Below are 22149 nucleotides of genomic sequence, written 5' to 3'. Positions count from 1 at the left end.
GTTTTGAAATGGTCGAAGGATTGGCAGATGCAGTTTAATGCTGATAAATGTAAAGTTCTGAGGTTAGGTAATGATAGGGTTACAAGATACGAGCTAGATGGTGTTGAGATTGCGAAGTCGAATTGCGAAAGGGATCTGGGAGTTATGATTAATAAGAATTTAAAACAAAAGGATCAATGCATAAATGTTCGTAATAAGGCAAATCGGACACTTGGATTTATTAATCGCAGCGTTAGTAACAAGACACCTGGTGTGGTTCTCAAGCTATATCTTGCTCTAGTTAGGCCCCATTTAGATTATGCAGTTCAGTTTTGGTCGCCATATTATAGAATGGATATAAATTCCCTTGAACGTGTCCAGCGTAGGATGACTAATTCCCCAAATTAGAAATCTTTCATATGAAGAAAGATTAACAAAGCTTAAGTTGCATTCACTGGAAAGGCGAAGAGTTATGGGTGACATGACAGAGGTTTACAAGTGGATGAATGGACATAACAAAGGGGATATTAATAGGGTATTAAAAGTATCAACACAAGACAGAACACGAAACAATGGGTATAAATTGGATAAGTTAAATTTAGGAAAGACTTTGGTAAATACTGGTTCAGTAACAGGGTTGTTGATTTGTGGAACCAATTGCCGCGTAACATTGTAGAGGTGGGGTCCCTCGATTGTTTCAAGCATGGGTTGGACATGTATATGAGTGGGATTGGGTGGTTATAAATAGGAGCTGCCTCGTATGGGCCAACAGGCCTTCTGCAGTTGCCTCTGTTCTTATGTTCTTAATAATATTCCTGTTTGCTATTCTCCATCTTAGAGTGGGCAGGTTAAAGTCACCTAGGAAGATATCAGGTATTGGGTTTGCCAGATTATCAAGACTGTTCTCTTGTTTATCTGATTTGTGAATTCCTCAGCCGTTGCATCTAGCGGTTTTTATATTACAATAATATCCAAGTTAGTTGACTTTTTTACTCCCAGCAGAGTTAACTACCACCTATTTATCATAGGTGGTAGTCACCTATTGGTAATAGGTGGTAAATTAATAGCCTATTAATTTACCCTATCACATCTATATAGATAATATTCTGGTCTCAAGATCTCGCTGTCAGTTTTCTTGCATGGGTTTCTGTGAAAAGTCCAAATACTGTATTTGACTCGCGAGGAGGCAACTTCTGAACGGAACTTTGATTTTGCTTTGGTTTTCAGACCTTGTATGTTGGCAAAGGTGAACTAGGTTACTCTATTTGGGATAATTTGAAGAAGATTTTTCAGGCAGGTCCATTGTGTGGGCATGTCGATTTTGTTTTGACCAGTACTGATTGTTGCAGGGTTGTTACCTATCGTAGCTGTCTTTGTTGTGGGGTGTAATTGCATGTGTGATTCAGGTATGCAAGTGGGTCTTTCAGCCACTTCCATACACAATATTCAACCTTTTGAAAACTTTCGCCTGGATATAAAAAAAATGTTTGCTTTTCTCCAAAGTCATTTTCTTGCTTGTCACTCATTATTTAGCGTTCTGTGCCTTCCACGTGAGAGTAAGAGCAGCTGAGGGTGAAGCATTTTATTTCCTCGAGTGAAGTTTCTCACATGTCAGGATGGAGAAATCTACATGTTGATACAAAGCGACATTTTCCTTTCCTTAGTATATTTTGACCCTTTTTGGGGATGGTTATAACTGCATTCTAACCCTTTCCTATTTCCAGAATACGTCTGCAAATGTCCTTTACATATTTGAACTCGCATAGATACTTTAGTTTTATGCCCTAGTTAATTTGCTCGAAACATACTTAAAAGGGCCTTTTTATTGCAGGTGTGTGTGAGAGCGCTTACAGATGTGTGAGAAAGCTCAGGTTACAATTCAGGAACACATTGCAGGTATGATATGCATATAAGTGATGTAAGATTTAAATAATTGAGTACAACATTGTTTTTATTAAAATCAAATCAGACGTTTCGTATCATAGTGAATTAAACATCAACAAAAGAACTTGGAGAGATTCTACTAGTCTTATATTAATGATGAAGATGCTGTTGATAATGTTCAAAGACTGACAACGAATGTAATATTTATTGAAAATATTTATGAACATTATTAAGGACACTAAATATATTTTCACAAACATAGTAAAGGTCAAGCGGACATAATAAATTATTAAATATTCCTTAAAGTGCATAGTGGTGGTATACGACACGTTTTTAAAGCCGGGTGTATATTCTGTATATAAGATTCTCATAATCATGGAATCATTTTGAAAGAGCATGAATATATCGGCAGCAAGAATAAACACATAAGAACATATGTATGAAGGAAACTGAAGAAAGGTCTATTGGCCCATACGTAGCAGCTCCTATTTATATCCACCCAAACTAACGAGATCCTACGTCTGTTATGTTAACCCGGTAATTTGCTCTAAATGTAAACATCCCAGTTACCAAACCAGTATTTACCCAAGTCTTTCCTAAATCTAAAGTTGTTCTATTTATATCTTTCGCATTCTAAAGAGTGAAATATTAAATAACTTATTAATATCTCCGTTGTTATGCCTATTTATCCACTAGTACACTACAATCAATGCCTGACATGAAAGGTGTTATGGCCTCACTCAGCCAGTAATCTGGTTCTTTATCTCAATCACTGCTAATGGGCTTTTTGTCTCTTCTTCATTGATCGCACCCCAAGTCAATAGTAAGTTATAGTAGTCGGTATAGAGTAATTCAGCAGTAGTAAGTAATAGTGAAAGGAAAAGGGGTAAACAATACTGATCAGCACTTTCACCAATATATACTATATAACCCCTATACATACACACACATGTACACTGCGAGTGTCACTTTTGCACAGGACACCAATACGATAAATTATGCAGTCTTCTATCCCTGTGAGTCCACCATCTTCTGTTATACGTCACCCACGCTCAATGGTCCTCACACTGGCGAGTTAACCCTACTCAACAAAAAATGGGCCAGTCGTACATTGTAACATTAGTGTGTCCAAAATACCCCACTTCGTGTCTCCAGCTACACCCTGGCAGAAGTGTCCAGCAACACACTTCGCAGAACTTCTCAACAGACGGCCAGTACTGCCGTCTCGTAACTCCGCTTGACCTAATCCGGGTACGTTGGTCCTACCAATAACACTTCAAAGACAAAGCACTGTCTCTACCGACGGCCGCCAATTGTCCTTGCTGAAACAAGTCGGGAGTTCTAGACTGCCCTGGTTGAACTGATTTCTAGAGCACAAGACGCCTTCCTCATCACTCTTGTGGACACAAGTCATTATCAAGACAGTAAGTGCATAAGGATAACCTATGATGGCAGCCTTTCCCCAGAGAACCGAAAATATGATTGGGTGAACGCAATAGATAGTGTTGATATCACCACCTCCCTCACCAAAGGGCATTGTCATCAATCCACCTCCTAAATGAATTATCAGGAGCATTCCTACAGATGGCGTCGATATTGCTGCATCTCTTAACAGGTGGTGTTGATATCGTCACAGAAGGCTATTCTGAGCAATGTGTGAAGCAAAGCACTAAAGCTCCAGCACCTCTCCACCCCACATGCAACACTCCACACATACAAATCACCCCACCCACAACCTCACGCTCAGACTATACTCCCAAGCCCTCAACCCAGCGCCTCACTACAGTCAACACCCGCTATCACATCTACCTGCCAACACCAACAACTAACGCCACACCCCATGTACAGTCCGAAGGCGGACGAGATGATGGCCCTTGCCATAGCCAGTGAGAAGTCAGCAATCCAAATGTCCAGTGAATACATCTCTACATTTCCCGACACTCCTTCCCCAATTTATAATGGGCAACTACCTGCCCCAATTAAAAGAACCCCTGAGCTCCTCGGCACCACAATTAGAGCACCAGAGGTCCGTCCACTCCCATGTTATGCCATTATCATGATGGGGGGGGGGGGGGGACAACGATCTACCCACCCCGCCCCTCAAAGAGTAGACACAAATGTGGTCCCTCCCTGTGGGAAATCTACCGGTGAATAATTTATATCTTTAAATAATTTTATATGGACTGTATTGTAAGTTTGTTTATAATTAGTTTTTTTACTTGTTTAAACATACGTTTCACTCTGAAGTTATAATTTAATGTCACCAGTAAATTTCCTTTCACACAAGTTAGGGGGTTATAATTATTAAACTTGGTTATAACGTAATTAAACGACTCCCGTTATATTCACTTAATACACAAACTGATTATGGTTGTGACGGTCTAGGGGGAATTTGCCTAGGGGGTATAATTCCTGCTTTGGGTGCAGGAGGTCCAGAGTTCAATTCCCGGACAAACTACAGTGTTAATGTGACGTGGTCGGTGTTATCGCAGCTACTATCCTGGCAGGTGTTGTGTGCTAAATGCACAGTAATAAAAATGAGAAAATAAAAAAACTGGTAATCCTTTACAGTGTGCAAGTTGTGGCTAATAGCAGACGATGAGTCACAATAACGTGGTTGAAGTATGTTCACCAGACCACACTAGCAAGTGAAGGGACGAAGACTTTTTGGTCTGTCCTGGACCATTGTTAAGTCGATTGTGAGAATGATCGACTTGATTCTCCCAATCGACTTGAGAATGGTCCAGGACGAACCGAAACGTCGCCGTCCCTCTCAATGTGGCTAATAAAGATGAAATAAATACTTTAAATATTTTATGCTATTAAACCTTAACAAATAATTTTTTCTATACAATTTAAATATAATAAACAATTTGTGACAAAAAACTGAACCATTTGGCTTAATGCAGACAAAGAAAAAGTATTTAAGTTACGTTACATTTATAATATTGGTGAATGATAAACTTTATACAAAATGCTCTAAAGTTTCTTCCGTCACCTGCCATGTGAACGTCGAGGTGAGGCAAGATACGGGACCCTAGGTCCTGACTCGGACCACAGGTCCGGTTTGGAGTGGAGACGGGTTCAACTAAAAATGGGCACACAGGAAATGATTTCGACGTTCAGTAAACACTTAACGAGTGGTTAACTGAATGCCCGAGAGCCCAATACTAGGTTGATGATAGTAGTATTTAATTTAAGATTGAAAACTTTAAATTAAACTAAATGACCACACATGTAGCGATTTTGCGTTCAGTAAACAGTTACTGAGTTGTAAACTGGATGGTTGAGCACCCAATACATGGTTGATAATAGTAATATTTTAAGATTGGGAAACATTAAACTAAATGACCACACATGTAGCGATTTTGCGTTCAGTAAACACTTACTGAGTTGTAAACTGAATGCCTGAGCCGGCCAATACAAGGTTACCTTACCTTGAGGTGCTTCCGGGGCTTAGCGTCCCCGCGGCCCGGTCGTCGACCAGGCCTCCTGGTTGCTGGATTGATCAACCAGGCTGTTGGACGCGGCTGCTCGCAGCCTGACGTATGAGTCACAGCCTGGTTGATTAGGTATCCTTTGGAGGTGCTTATCCAGGTTTGTGATAGTAATATTTTATTTTTTTTACGATGGATGTGTGTGTCTCTCAAGATTCTCCTACAGCTGACTGGAATGGCTCATTGCTGTGCACAGTGCACCGATCTTGTGCACAATTTCTATTCCTATTTCCTATTTAACCTATTTGTTAACACTGGATAGTGACCTGGCATGTTGGGTATCTCCAGAATGCCCACTTAACCAGGAACACTTTTATAATACGGAGGCCGCCGTATGTCCAGGCAGGAAGTAGATACAGGGAGTTAAGCATTGCCACTCCAAAGGGTCAGTGAGTACATGGCTGGTGCCCGCGTGAGAGACAGAGAGTAGACGCCAGACCGTCTGACCTCTGGGGTCAACCGGCGCGATTGTGAATAACAGCTATGACGTGTTCGTGACGTGTTCATGACGTCACTCCTGCTACTGCTCATCGAACGAGCTAATATGATTGGTTCCCGCCCATTTGCTGCAATGCTATTGGTCAAATTGTAACTCTTTTGTGCTGGGTGCCACGAGATGCCTGGCAGCACTTGTAAACCATTCAAGTGAGGGATACCAAACCAAGAGGACGTGTTCTGTTCTGTCTATCGGCCAATAAACGGAACAACCGTCCATTCCTCACCGTCAAGTTAACTCAGCGTCTGAAGATTATACGACACACTCGCCCAGAATCACGAGTGTGAATATATTATTCAGAAGCCTAAAGTGATATATCTCCAGAGCGAAACAGACTGGTATCAGGTAACCCCTGGTGACAAAGATCGTTGTGAGTGACTTAGTGAACTAAGGCAGTGCCGCCGCCTAAGTAACCTGTGTGTGACTTTACCACAAGTGTACCTGCATGGTACCACAGCTGCCGCTAGCCGCCACTCGTCCCAGTACCTCAGTACCTCGAGAGCCCGCCGCCGCCGCCCTCCTTACTACGTGACGTCACCACCTTCCTCATCGCCAGTGCCAGTGTGTGCGCGTGTGTCTGTCTGTTAAGCATACAGCCCGCCCTACGGCAAGTACCCTCCGTGTCTACGAGCCAAACCAGCTGTCAGGCCACCTAAGAGTGCTTGTATAAAATGTGCCTGAGTGAGTGAGCGAGTGAGCGAGCAAGGAAAGGTACCCTATCTGTAAGTACAAGATCTTGTCATTGTTTTATTGTGTCTGTGTTGATCTGAGGTATCAACCACAGATCTCGCCTTCTCATACCTGTCACAGGTTATAGGTGACTCGACAGTGAATGCGTGTTTGTGTGGTATCACGGCATTTCACTCGTCTGTTGAATGTGAGCTTCACATACACCACACATTTAGCTTTTGTGTGACATTATTATTCTGCATGTTATTGCCTGTCCCATTGACAGTGTATTTGTTGATTTATTGCATATCATTATTACCGAATATCCGGTTGGAATTCTTGTGATCCCTTTGTATACCGGCAGTTAGGTTGCCGTGTTAATGATTGGCTGTCAACTGTGTTAAGTTAGGTGTTTCTCCACGAGTGGATATGAGTCGTTTAGCCAGACGTCAAGAGTCTCGCTAATACAACCATAGCCTTGCTGACGCCAATCTAAAGTAAATCAAGCACCCTGTGTATTAGTGGTTAAGTTAGACAATAAACTACTGTTAAGCTTTATGCGGTGTTTCCGTTGAACCACTTCTGAATACTGCCAATCAAATACTGAAGCCTTCAGCTCTAGTGTCAACAACACCGAGTTGCCTATTATTCACTAAACTATAAATGTGACGAGGACCCTAGGAGTCCTTTAAAGTGTTAAATCATTGAGGAGATTCCAACGATCCACGTGGAGCAAGACCAGGTGAGGCTAGTCTGAGAAGAGACCCTTCAAGGACTAACTCGACCTTGCTCCCGGGCCCTGTACGGTTGCTCTCGTATTTTCTATTCTGCAAATTCCGACAGCTTCGTGAAGCGTCTGCCACATGTACATTGGCGACGTACGCATTGCAGTCGTGAAAGCAAAAAAGAAAACCCCCACAATGGAGAAACTTTAAACTAAAAATGAGGTTGCATGGAGGGATATCTATGTTCAGTAAACAGTTACTGAATTTTAAACTGAATGATTGAGCCACCCAATACATAGTTGATGATGATAGTATTTTACGATGGAAAAACCTTATCCTAAACTAAAAATGAGCTCACATGAAGTGATTTTCATTTACTGAGTTGTTAACTGAATGCCTGAGCTATCCAGTACATAGTTGGTGATAGTAGTATTAATTTAAGATGGAAAACTTTAAACTAAACTAAAATGAGCACACACGAAGTGATTCCCACGTTCAATAAACACTTACTAAGTTGTTAACTGAATGTCTGAGACATCCAATACATGGTTGATGATAGTAGTATTAATGACATTGATAATACGAGGTCTTGAACTAGACAGTGACAGGGGAACAACAAAGCTGTGATATTGAAAAGAAACTGAACTGATTTTGAAAGTTGATTAATATATGTAATGTGAAGCCAATCTGCTGGAAAACAGTAAGCGAACTTTATTTGAAAAGAATGAGAAGACTGAAAAGCAGGGCGCGGGGAAATGGGTAAAAATAAGAAGTAATGATCTTCATAAACATAACATATCCATAACCATAATTAATACAATGTGAACTCTCTTAAAACTATGCTCACTATGAAATCTCGTCACTAATTATAACTTGTCACTCTGCGAAACAAATTATTGACTATAAGTGCGACAGTGAGAATAAAAATGACCACTTATGTTTTGGAGTGCTATTTTAGTCAAGAAATACTGTAAAGGATAATTATTCACTAAAGAGAATTTCGCAGACTACTGGTGTTTGATGTGTTGAACTGCTTAAAGGAACCATATTTGCTGGAAAAAAAAATCCTGTGAAATAATGCGTGTTATATGTTTTGACTATCTAGCTAATAGCGTAATGCCTGGCTAATAATGAAATGTCACATTTTGTCTGACTCACTTCGCACAAGTGAAGAGAAAACATTGAAAAACTTGCAAAGGTTAAAACTCTGTGAAATCACATATGTTAAGTTTTGACAAGCTGATTAATAGCATACTGCTACATTATTGTCTTTTGTATGTTATGTTTACCTCTATAGCGTTGTAATTCTTGGAAATTGTATGTGCGGATCCCGTTTCCCTCTTACTGCACATAAATAATTGATGCTGTAGAGTAATTTTTTTGGAACATGACTCTTCTTATTCTTACCCCTTTTTAAAACTAGATGCAATAACCAAGCTAACTCCTATTATAATATTATTAGCTTTTTCGTTTAATTCTATCCAAATAGTTTCTGGGTTTGGCTCAGTTTTGATTCCCTCTTTGAGACTACATTTCAAATTGTCCCTAACATATATGGCTACTCCACCTCCTCGTCTAATATATGTGTGAAATAGTTTAAATCCATTTATTTGATATTCAGCTAATAGTTCTCTATTTTCTACATTCATCCACGTTTCGGTAAGTGCAATAATATCTATTTTTTCTGTGCAGACAAGAGCATTTAATTCGTTAATTTTATTTCTTAGACTTCTACTGTTAGTGTAATATACCCTAAGTGAATTGTTATTTTGAGGCCCTTCTCTTTCCCTGATCATTTTGCCAATTCCTTTCTCCCACAAACACATACTTTTATTACCTCCTTCCTCCAAATCAATTCCCATACCTCTATCTACTAACAGTTTAAACCCAAACAAACACCTCTAACCACTTCTTCCAACGAGTTCGCAACAGCAACAACCCCAGCTCTCGATAGATGCATCCCATCACGAGCATACATTTCATTTCTTCCATTGAAGTGTTCCCAGTTGTCTATGAAAGATATTGCATTTGATTTGCAATATCTTTCCAGCCGGCTATTGACACCAAGTGCCCTCGATATCCATTCATTTCCCACTCCCTTTCTTGGAAGAATGCCACATATGATCGGGATTCCTCCCTTGCTCCTAACTAATTCTATGGCTGTTTTATACCTTTGAATCAGTTCCTCACTCTTAACTCAACCAACATAATTTCCTCCCACGCTAATGCAAATAATGGGATTGTTCCCATTTCCAGCCATAATATCATTCATGTTGTTTATAATATCACCAATGCCAGCTCCGGGATAGCAAACCCTTAACCTGTTCCCCCTATCTCTAGCACAAAACGTTCTATCCAAATACCTTATCTGGGAATCTCCCACAACTAAGGTTTGGTTAGGTACTTCCTTTACTCTCTGAGGGGCCTGCGCTTCCTTGCTCTTCGTTGCTTTCCCTTTTGCGTGATCCGCAGTCTCACCACAGCACTCGTCCTCCAAAACGTCAAATGAATTAGAAGTTGCTATGGCGTTTGAAGGCGGCTTTATCAAAGTCTTCTTAAGGCCCCTGTCTTTCACAACTCTCCAAGACGAGGTCCCTTTACTACTGGTCTCCTCCTTCGTTACTTCTCGTTGTTCTTTCAGCTGACGCACCTCCTCCCGCAGAGAGTCCAACTCTGTCCTCAGGGCTCCCACTAGAGTCACCAGGTCCTTCACTACACTAGTCACCAGGTCCTTCACTACACTAGAGTCACCAGGGGGGCCTCGTAACCTGGTGGATAGCGCGCAGGACTCGTAATTCTGTGGCGCGGGTTCGATTCCCGCATGTGGCAGAAACAAATGGGCAAAGTTTCTTTCACCCTGAATGCCCCTGTTACCTAGCAGTTAATAGGTACCTGGGAGTTAGTCAGCTGTCACAGGCTGCTTCCTGGGGTGTGTGTGTGTGTGTGGTGTGGGGGGAAAAAAATAGTTAGTAAAGTAGTTAGTAAGTAGTTGGTAAACAGTTGATTGACAGTTGAGAGGCGGGCCGAAAGAGCAAAGCTCAACCCCCGTAAAAACACAACTAGTAAACACCAGGTCCTTCACTACACTAGTCACCAGGTCCTTCACTACACTAGTCACCAGGTCCTTCACTACACTAGTCACCAGGTCCTTCACTACACTAGTCACCAGGTCCTTCACTACACTAGTCACCAGGTCCTTCACTACACTAGTCACCAGGTCCTTCACTACACTAGTCACCAGGTCCTTCACTACACTAGTCACCAGGTCCTTCACTACACTAGTCACCAGGTCCTTCACTACACTAGTCACCAGGTCCTTCACTACACTAGTCACCAGGTCCTTCACTACACTAGTCACCAGGTCCTTCACTACACTAGTCACCAGGTCCTTCACTACACTAGTCACCAGGTCCTTCACTACACTAGTCACCAGGTCCTTCACTACCCTAGAGTCACCAGGTGACCTGGTGAAGGATTGTGAAGCTCCTCTTTACATTCTTTAAACACCCAGGCAAACACTTTGTCCGGCCCTGGGGATTTGGTTGGATTGAGTTGCAGAGTTTGTTAATAGCATCATTCCTGATAACTGTTAGCTAGTCAACCTTTCCTCGTCCCCACCTACATGGGGAGGAGGACTTGTTGGGCTGAAGGCATAGTTAAATTGTTTTTCAATAAATAGATATAATATTTATTAAAAATACTACTCGTCTCCTCGTCATTATCCGTTATGACCTCTCACGGTTTTTAATTGACCAATCCTTCCCTAACCTTTGTTCTATATAACTGGAAAAAAAAATTCTGGATATTCCTTTGCTTGCCTTGCTATACGAACATCAGTTTCTTGTTTTGCCCTCCTTATATCTTTTTTTAACATTTCTAACCAGTTGTTACGAATTCAGGCTCACCACAGCACTCATCACAGTGCTGTGGTGAGCCTGCAGTTCGTTCGAAAGGGACAGCAACGAAGAGCAGGTCCTACAAAGTGCTCAGAAAGTAAAGGAAGTGCTTTAGAGAATTTTGGTTGTGGGATGTTGTTGTTGTTAAAGATTTAGCTATTCAGAACAGTGTGTCCATGTAGCACGGGCTATGGTGAGCCCGTAATTGAGTTTGGTTATACATGATAACCTTTTTCCTGTGATATTTAGGTCTAAGTTTAAAATGGAGGAGAGGACTTCTCCTTTTTCCCTGCTTATTTGTCGCTTCTGTTTTTATTGCACTTGTTTAATCTTGTTTATTAACATTATCTTGGTGGCGGATGTAGATGCAGAATGCTCACTAATGAGTCCCATTCCTCAACAGCTTTTCAGACGATTTAGTCTGTTATGTAGCTCTTTGATCCTATCACAGTAATACCAATGGTCCTTGTGTTGTTGGGTAATTGTTTTCCTCTTGGGGATGGCGTGATTTGCTGCTCTATGTATTGCATTTACTAAATCTTTTTCCATTTCTTCGGTGTTGTCAGGAGGAGTGTAGTTTTGGTGCCAAGTTTCGAGAGCTTCCTGAAACTTCGTCCAATCTGCTTTGATAAAGTCCCATCCGGGCTCGGGAGCTAGAGGTCTAGGAGGTAGTGCTATATTAATAACTGTTTTTGTGGCAAAGTGGTCACTGGTCAGAACATGATCCACTGACCAATGACACAACTCATAAATACTGGTGGAAACAAACGTGAGATCAAACTTTCCCCCACCAGTGTGGGTTGGTTCCGTCGAATTAAGCAGACTGACTTCAGGCACTTCATCCAAAAGGTGTTCAATATGTCTTCCGTTGGCGTCGGTTCTTGGTGAATCAAGAAGTAATTCACTATGAGCGTTGAAGTCACCAGAGATGATAGTAGGTGTAGTGACTGCTATTTCAAAGATTGTTGAGAGATCCATGTCATGTTCTCTCTGGCTCTTGTATACATTGAAAATGGACAGCGTTGAGTTCCTCATAGTGAGCTTAATTCCCATAATTTCGACGTTCTCGCCACAGTTGGGCAGGTCTGTGATTGCCGTGGCATTGATATGATTTCTTACTAGAATTGAAATGCCTCTGGTGCCACCTTGTGCCATAGGGCAGTGGAATCCTTGATATCCTGGGATATTGATAAATCTGCCAGTCCTGGTGAGTGTTTCTTGGAGTAGAACAATATCAATGCTATCCTTGAGAAGCACTGCTCTGAGTGTTTGTGCTTTGCTTTTGAGTCCTTGAATATTCCACTGTATAATTTTGAGATTGTCCATTTTTCCGTTTATAGTGGAATCATTGAGTCCATGGTTTTTATAGTACTGGTTTTCCCGACAGTTTGTCTTCTTGGCTGGAGTGGTGACTTTCTTCTTAGCGGGTGAGGAGACTCCTGGTTGGGCCGAAGCGCCCTTGCTACATCCAGCCACTGGGGCACCCGATGATGCTGGGATCATTATTCCTGCCTGGGAGGTCCCGGAGGCAACGGCAGGCATGTTCTCTCTGCCGCCCCGATCCATTCTGTTGCTGTCTCCCAGTGGAGCAGCGCCACCTTGCCCCCCTCCAGTTGTTGGAGGCCCCGTCCTTGCCCAGACCAGAAGGACTCTGCGCGCCAAAACTGTTGCTGATCTTCATTTATTCGGACTTGCCGAGTGGTGTACCACTGGCTTTTTACCGAGGGTCTGGTCGATTGGGGTCTCGAAGTTGTTACTTTGGGTTGCTGGGTTGATCCGAAAGCTAGTATTCTTTTTACCCTTTCTGGGCATCGTTTGTTCCAGGCGTGATGTGTATCCCCGGCAGTTCGGGCATTTTGCTTTCGTTTGTCTGCCTTCTTTGTGCAGATTCTTGCATATGTCGGTATTGTGGAGCTCGCTACATACACCACATCGTTCCGGGCCTCTGCAGCCATCTTTGTGGTGGCCGAAGCGCTGACATCTGTAACAGCGCATGGGTTCTGGGTTGTACAGTCTCAGCCTGAATTGACCCATAGATGCCAACACTCAGTGTTGATGCGAGTCCTTTTATTGTTACAAGAACCTGTCTTGTTTCGTTATTGTTGTGCTTGCATCTTTCCGCCGTTGTGACATTTGGGCATTCTAGGAGTCTGTTTGCATGAACTTCGACCGGGAAATTTTGAACTATCATTTTGGTGATTCTTTCTTCTGGTTTCAGTTCCACTAGGTGTTCTGTGTTCCTGAGGTTTGTGATTATATCCGGATTAGGTGTGGATATGTTATATCTACCTCAAATGTCGGGCTTGGCTCCAAGATCTGATCCTGGATATTCTTTTCCAGTGCGGCAATGAAAGCATAAGTGGGACCATCCACTGGTTTTTTTGGTCTTGAATATGGTCCTTGGCATTGGTTTGGGTGCTCCTCTTGAGTTTTGATTTCCACTGGTTTTTTGGTCTTGAATATGGTCCTTGGCATTGGTTTGGGTGCTCCTCTTGAGTTTTGATTTGCTTCTAGTTTGGTTTCTTTGGACGTTTCTTCGGTTCTTCTTCGTTTGTTAGCCTTTCCGTTGCCTACAAGTTGCCACGGTGCTTCGTTTAGGGTTGGGTCGTCTTCAGCAATTTTCCTTGCTCTTGCTACTATATCGCTGTGTCCTTCTGACGTTAATAATTCAAGAAGGATGGTTAGGAAAGTCATATCCTGGGGCGACATGGTTACACTGTACTAAAAGAGTAACTGAGGGAGTGACTGTAACTGTGTACTGCTACACTCAGCGACTGAAGTGTGGTTGTGGGAGATTCCCAGGTGTGGTATTTGGATAGAATTTTTGTGCCAGAGATAGGGGAACCACGTTATAAGTCTGCAATCTGGGGAGCTGGAGTTGGTGATATTGTCGGCAACATGAATGATATTATGGCTGGAATGGGAACAAACCCATTATTTGTATTAGTGCAGGTGGAAATGATGTTGGACGAGTTAGGAGTGAGGAAATGATAGTGGTTTAAGACAGCCATACGAGCAACGGAGGAATCCCGATCATATGTCATTCCTCCAAAAAAGGGAGCTGGAAATGAATGGTTGTCGAGGGCACTTGGTGTCAGTTACCGACTAGAAAAATATTGCAATCAAATGCAATATCTTTCATAGATAACTAGGAACACTTCTATGAAAGAAAGGAAATGTATGCTCGGGATGGGGTGCATCTATTGAGGGCTGGGGTTGTTGTTGGGAACTCGTTGGAGGCTTTTGTTTAGGATTGGGTTTAAACTGTAAGTAGATAGTGGTATGGGATATGATATGGATAAAGGGGGTAATAAAAGTACGTGTTTGTGGGGAAAACAAATTGGTAAAAAATGATCAGGAAAAGAGAATTTTTTTTTATTATTTTGAATATTTTGGTTATTATGAGACCCTTAAGGGCCTCATAATAACCAAATGCACTTATCGTATATTACACTAACAGTAGAAGTCTAAGAAACAAAATAATCTATTTAAATGCTCTTGTCCGCACAAAAAATAGATATTGTGAGTTTACAATATATACAAGTCAAGTTTTACCGACTTGTGAGTTTAAGCATGTTTACCGTGCATATATATACGAGGCTCGTGTTCTCTGGTAATGTGAAGGGTCAATGAAATTTAATTCAGATCTCTTAGCCATGACTAGTGTCGTTGGGAGGTTGAATTCCGTCGCAGATATAGTCCCGACACTGTGTGTTGTGTGTGTGTGTGTGTGTCTAAAGCTATGATGAGCATAAAAAGTTGAGAGGGTAGAACATAAGAACAAAGGTAACTGCAGAAGGCCTATTGGCCCATACGAGGCAGCTCCTATTCTATAACCACCCAATCCCACTCATATACTTGTCCAACCCGTGCTTGAAACAATCGAGGGACCCCACCTCCACAATGTTACGCGGCAATTGGTTCCACAAATCAACAACCCTGTTACTGAACCAGTATTACCCAAGTCTTTCCTAAATCTAAACTTATCCAATTTATATCCATTGTTTCGTGTTCTGTCCTGTGTTGATACTTTTAATACCCTATTAATATCCCCCCGGTTATGTCCATTCATCCCACTTGTAAACCTCTATCATGTCACCCCTAAACTCTTCGCCTTTCCAGTGAATGCAACTTAAGCTTTGTTAATCTTTCTTCATATGAAAGATTTCTAATTTGGGGAATTAACTTAGTCATCCTACGCTGGACACGTTCAAGTGAATTTATATCCATTCTATAATATGGCGACCAAAACTGAACTGCATAATCTAAATGGGGCCTAACTAGAGCAAGATATAGCTTGAGAACCACACCAGGTGTCTTGTTACTAACGCTGCGATTAATAAATCCAAGTGTCCGATTTGCCTTATTACGAACATTTATGCATTGATCCTTTGTTTTAAATTCTTACTAATCATAACTCCCAGATCCCTTTCGCAATCAGACTTCGCAATCACAACACCATCTAGCTCGTATCTTGTAACTCTATCATCATTACCTAACCTCAGAACTTTACATTTATCAGCATTAACTGCATCTGCCAATCCTTTGACCATTTCAAAACCCTATCTAGATCAACTTGAAGTGATAGTGAGTCCTCCTCCGAATTAATTTCCCTACCGATTTTCGTATCATCGGCAAATTTGCAAATGTTGCTACTCAAACCTGAATCTAAATCATTTATATATATTATAAACAACAGAGGTCCCAGGACAGAGCCTTGAGGCACTCACTTACAACATTTTCCCACTCTGACTTGATACCATTTATACTAACTCTCTGTTTCCTTTGGTATAGCCATGCCCTAATCCAGCTTAATATAGCACCCCCAATACCATGAGACTCTATTTTTTTAATCAGTCTTTCATGTGGCACTGTATCAAAAGCTTTGCTAAAGTCAAGGTATACAACATCGCAATCCTTACCACTATCAACTGCCTCAACAATGCTAGAATAAAAAGATACAAATTTGTTAAACATGAACGGCCATTTATAAAACCATGTTGAGACTCAATTATTAATTTATGTTTTTCAAGATGAAGACGAATTTTATTTGCTATTATAGATTCGAGTAACTTTCCCACAATAGACGTTAGGCTAATTGGTCGATAGTTAGACGCAAGTGATCTATCTCCTTTCTTAAAAACTGGTATCACATTAGCAACTTTCCAAAACTCTGGCACTCTGCCTGACTCTATTGATTTATTAAATATGGTTGACAGTGGGTCACAAAGCTCCTCTTTGCATTCTTTAAGCACCCTAGCAAACACTTCATCCGGCCCTGGGGATTTGTTTGGTTTGAGTTTTACTATTTGTTTAAGAACATCCTCCCTGGTAACTGCTAAACTCGTCAACCTGTCCTCGTCCCCACCCACATAGACTTGTTCAGCTGAAGGCATATTGTTAAGTTCCTCTTTAGTAAATACAGATACAAAATATTTATTAAAAATACTACTCATCTCTTCATCACTATCTGTTATTTGACCTGTATCAGTTTTTAATGGACCTATCCTTTCCCTAGTCTTAGTACGATATAACTGAAAAAAACCCTTTAGGATTTGTCTTTGCTTGCCCTGCTATGCAAACTTCATAGTTCCTTTTTGCTTTCCTTATCTCTTTTTTAACATTTTTAACCAGTTGTACGAATTCCTGTTCTAAAGTGACCTCCCCATTTTTAATCCTTTTGTACCAAGCTCTCTTTTTACCTATAAGGTTCTTCAATTCTTTGTTGTCCACTTTGGGTCATTAGTATTCGATCTATTCAATTTGTATGGGTATACTACGTTCCTGTGCTTTGTTTAGAATATTCTTAAATAAGTTATATATTGAATCCACATCGAAATCCCATTTAAGTCACCTAACGCTGGGTTCATGTCTCGCTCCAAGACCGGCCCACACCCCCATACCCAAGCCTTTCCAATCAATTTGACCCAAAAAATTTCTTAGGCTATTAAAATCAGCTTTTCGAAAATCTGGCACTTTAACAGAATTTTCTCCTACTGGTCTATTCCATTCTATGCTAAATCTGATTTCTTTGTGATCACTGCTCCCTAGCTCACTCCCTATTTCGATGTCATTAATTTGCGTTTCCCCGTTAGTTAACACTAAATCTAAAATATTATTTTCCCGTGTTGGTTCCTTAATGTGTTGCGTAAGAAAGCAATCGTCAATTAATTCTAGAAAATCTTCTGCTTCACTATTCCCTGTTTTGTTCAACCAGTTTATTCCGCTAAAATTAAAGTCACCCATGACATAAATACTGTTAGATCTAGATGCTCTAGATATTTCATCCCATAGATGCTTGCTTCCATTCTGTCTAAATTTGGTGGCCTATATATTACTCCTATTATAATATTATTAGCTTTTTCGTTTAATTCAATCCAAATAGGTTTCTGTGTGTGGCTCTGTTTTGATTCCCTCTTTGAGACTACATTTCAATTGTCCCTAACATATATGGCTACTCCACCTCCTCGTCTAATATATCTATCAGTGTGAAATAGTTTAAATCCATATATTTGATATTCAGCTAATAGTTCTCTATTTTCTACATTCATCCACGTTTCGGTAAGTGCAATAATATCTATTTTTTCTGTGCAGACAAGAGCATTTAATTCGTTAATTTTATTTCTTAGACTTCTACTGTTAGTGTAATATACCCTAAGTGAATTGTTATTTTGCGGACCTTCTCTTTCCCTGATCGTTTTGCCAATTCCTTTCTCCCACAAACACATACCTTTATTACCTCCTTCCTCCCAAATCAATTCCCATACCTCTATCTACTAACAGTTTAAACCCAAACAAACACCTCTAACCACTTCTTCTAGCGAGTTCGCAACAGCAACAACCCCAGCTCTCGATAGATGCACCCCATCACGAGCATACATTTCATTTCTTCCATAGAAGTGTTCCCAGTTGTCTATGAAAGATATTGCATTTGATTTGCAATATCTTTCCAGCCGGCAATTGACACCAAGTGCCCTCGATATCCATTCATTTCCCACTCCCTTTCTTGGAAGAATGCCACATATGATCGGGATTCCTCCCTTGCTCCTAACTAACTCTATGGCTGTTTTATACCTCTGAATCAGTTCCTCACTCCTGACTCGACCAACATCATTTCCTCCCACGCTAATGCAAATAATGGGATTGTTCCCATTACCAGCCATAATATCATTCATGTTGTTTATAATATCACCAATGCCAGCTCCGGGAATAGCAAACCCTTAACCTGTTCCCCCTATCTCTAGCACAAAACGTTCTATCCAAATACCTTATCTGGGAATCTCCCACAACTAATGTTTGCTTAGGTACTTCCTTTACTTTCTGAAGGGGAAACAACAAAAGGAATGATATTGAAAAGAAACTGAACTGCAGTTGTAAAGAATTTGAAAGCTGATTAATATATATATTTTGTGAAGCGATGCTGATGGAAACAGTAAGTAAACTTTATTTGAAAAAGAACACAAGACTGATAAGCATAAGACAGTGAATCTGGTAAAAATAAGAAGCAATGATGTTCATAAAACATAACCAACGACCGTAATAATTCACTGTGAACTCTCTTAAAACTGTGCACACTGAGAAATCTTGTCACCACTAGTCCAGTAGTTCGTGAACTAGTGGTACACCTTTGTTTAAGAACATAAGAACAAAGGTAACTGCAGAAGGCCTATTGGCCCATACGAGGCAGCTCCTATCTATAACCACCCAATCCCACTCATATACTTGTCAACCTGCGCTTGAAACAATCGAGGGACCCCACCTCCACAATGTTACGCGGCAATTGTTCCACAAATCAACAACCCCTGTTACTGAACCAGTATTTACCCAAGTCTTTCCTAAATCTAAACTTATCCAATTTATACCCATTGTTTCGTGTTCTGTCCTTGTGTTGATACTTTTAATACCCTATTAATATCTCCTTATGTCCATTCATCCACTTGTAAACCTCTATCATGTCACCCCTAACTCTTCGCCTTTCCAGTGAATGCAATTTAAGCTTTGTTAATCTTTCTTCATATGAAAGTTTGAGTTCTTATGACCAACCCTGCAGCTGCCTGCATACCCGAGGCGGCATCCTGAAGGTACGTCTCTGGCCATATCCCGATCAAATGCAGCAGTTCCAGCCGCAGGTGCGGGTTGGGGCAGGCTTCATGGTCGCAGAACATGGCGAGTACCCAGGATTTCAAGGCAGTAGACTCGAGTGAGGCAAAATTTAAGTTGTTTGTTTGTCGCCCAGGTATTTGCTAGATCAATAATTTCCCAGATAACGTCCTCCCATTGCCCTGTTATCCTAACCAACATCGTCATATGCGTGGAGAGAGTTAAGATCCATAAAACTCCAAGCTGGATTTTACTGTCAAATAAACTCACTGAACCCTCTCATTCGTAATAAAATAGTGAAGATTTTCCTCTGACAATTTTACTGCTCTTAGAATTTCGTATGGATCATTTAATGAAGGGAAGTTCCAAACAATAGATATGAGAAATTGTGGGAGTTTTGGAAAAGAAATATCGCGATCCATGGGAGAATATTTGAAAACTGCAGTGGGGTTTGGGGAAAATGTGACCCACCGCCGCTTTCAGTAATTGGCAGATTTTTCGTATAAAAAGTCGGAATTTCAAACTGCGAATAGGTGCAGAGAGCCAGAATTTGGTTCCAAAATATGACTCGGGTATCAAATTTGGGATGTTTGGGATATTTTGAAAACTGCAGGGGGGGCTTGGGCAAAATGTGACTCACCGCCGCTTCAGTAATTGGCATATTTTTGGTATAAAAAGTCGGAATTTCAAACTGCGAATAGGTGCAGAGAGCCAGAATTTGGGTCCAAAATATATCTCGGGTATCGAATTTGGGATGTTTGGGATATTTTGAAAACTGCAGGGGGATTGGGTAAAATGTGACCCACCGCCGCTTTCAGTAATTGGCATATTTTTGGTATAAAAAGTCGGAATTTCAAACTGCGAATAGGTGCAGAGAGCCAGAATTTGGGTCCAAAATATGGTTCATGTATCGAATACAACAATAAAAAAAAAATGACTAAGTTAATTCCCCAAATTAGAAATCTTTCATATGAAGAAAGATTAACAAAGCTTAAATTGCATTCACTGGAAAGGCGAAGAGTTAGGGGTGACATGATAGAGGTTTACAAGTGGATGAATGGACATAACAGGGGGGATATTAATAGGGTATTAAAAATATCAACACAAGACAGAACACGAAACAATGGGTATAAATTGGATAAGTTTAGATTTAGGAAAGACTTGGGTAAATACTGGTTCAGTAACAGGGTTGTTGATTTGTGGAACCAATTGTTTCCTTTGGAATAACCATGTACTAATCCAACTTAATATAGCACCTCCAATACCATGAGCCTCTATTTTTTTTTAATCGGTCTTTCATGTGGCACTGTATCAAAAGCTTTGCTAAAGTCAAGGTACACGACATCTCAATCCTTACCACTATCAACTGCCTCAACTATGCTAGAATAAAAAGATAACAAATTTGTTAAACAGGAACGGCCATTTATAAAACTATGTTGCGACTCTATTATTAATTTATGTTTTTCAAGATGAAGACGAATTTTATTTGCTATTAAAGATTCGAGTAACTTCCCCACAATAGACGTTAGGCTAATTGGTCGATAGTTAGACGCAAGTGATCTATCTCCTTTCATGAAAGCTGGTATCACATTAGCAACTTTCCAAAACTCTGGCACTCTGCCTGACTCTCTTGATTTATTAAATATGGTTGACAGTGGGTCACTAAGCTCATCTTTGCATTCTTTAAGCACCCTGGCAAACACTTCATCCGGCCCAGGGGATTTGTTTGGTTTGAGTTTTACTATTTGTTTAAGAACATCCTCCCTGGTAACTGCTAAACTAGTCAACCTGTCCTCGTCCCCACCCCACAGACTTGTTCGCCTGAAGGCATATTGTTAAGTTCGTCTTTAGTAAATACAGATACAAAATATTTATTAAAAATACTACTCATCTCATCACTATCTGTCTCAGTTTTTAATGGACCTATCCTTTCCCTAGTCTTAGTACGATATAACTGAAAAAACCCATTAGGATTTCTTTGCTTGCCCTGCTATGCGAACTTCATAGTTTATTTTTGCTTTCCTTATCACTTTTTTAACATTTCTAACCAGTTGTACGAATTCCTGTTCTAAAGTGACCTCCCCATTTTTAATCCTTTTGTACCAAGCTCTCTTTTTTACCTATAAGGTTCTTCAAATTCTTTGTTATCCACTTTGGGTCATTAGTATTCGATTTATTCAATTTGTATGGTATACTATGTTCCTGTGCTTTGTTTAGAATATTCGTAAATAAGTTATATATTGAATCCACATCGAAATCCCCCTTTACTTCACCTATCGCTGGGTTCATGTCTCGCTCCAAGACCGGCCCACACCCCATACCCAAGACTTTCCAATCAATTTGTTGGTCGAGTCAGGAGTGAGGAACTGATTCAGAGGTATAAAACAGCCATAGAGTTAGTTAGGAGCAAGGGAGGAATCCCGATCATATGTGGCATTCTTCCAAGAAAGGGAGTGGGAAATGAATGGATATCGAGGGCACTTGGTGTCAATTGCCGGCTGGAAAGATATTGCAAATCAAATGCAATATCTTTCATAGACAACTGGGAACACTTCTATGGAAGAAATGAAATGTATGCTCGTGATGGGGTGCATCTATCGAGAGCTGGGGTTGTTGCTGTTGCGAACTCGCTAGAAGAAGTGGTTAGAGGTGTTTGTTTGGGTTTAAACTGTTAGTAGATAGAGGTATGGGAATTGATTTGGAGGAAGGAGGTAATAAAAGTATGTGTTTGTGGGAGAAAGGAATTGGCAAAACGATCAGGGAAAGAGAAGGTCCGCAAAATAACAATTCACTTAGGGTATATTACACTAACAGTAGAAGTCTAAGAAATAAAATTAACGAATTAAATGCTCTTGTCTGCACAGAAAAAATAGATATTATTGCACTTACCGAAACGTGGATGA

The 22149-nt window shown here is 40.7% G+C and overlaps 1 protein-coding gene across 1 annotated transcript in view; it reads left to right on the top strand.

Moving 5' to 3' along the window:
• LOC138349739 (uncharacterized) overlaps positions 1-22149 on the top strand; it is a 1021949-nt gene that overhangs the window by 360887 nt on the left and 638913 nt on the right. Inside the window, exon 6 of the mRNA XM_069323441.1 lies at positions 1811-1875. Coding sequence (XP_069179542.1) covers positions 1811-1875 — 65 coding nt within the window. The remainder of the gene's footprint in view (positions 1-1810; positions 1876-22149) is intronic.

The sequence above is a fragment of the Procambarus clarkii genome, chromosome 12 (assembly GCF_040958095.1).
Source record: "Procambarus clarkii isolate CNS0578487 chromosome 12, FALCON_Pclarkii_2.0, whole genome shotgun sequence".
Classification (NCBI taxonomy): domain Eukaryota; kingdom Metazoa; phylum Arthropoda; class Malacostraca; order Decapoda; family Cambaridae; genus Procambarus; species Procambarus clarkii.
This window is presented reverse-complemented; position numbering and strand designations above follow the sequence as displayed.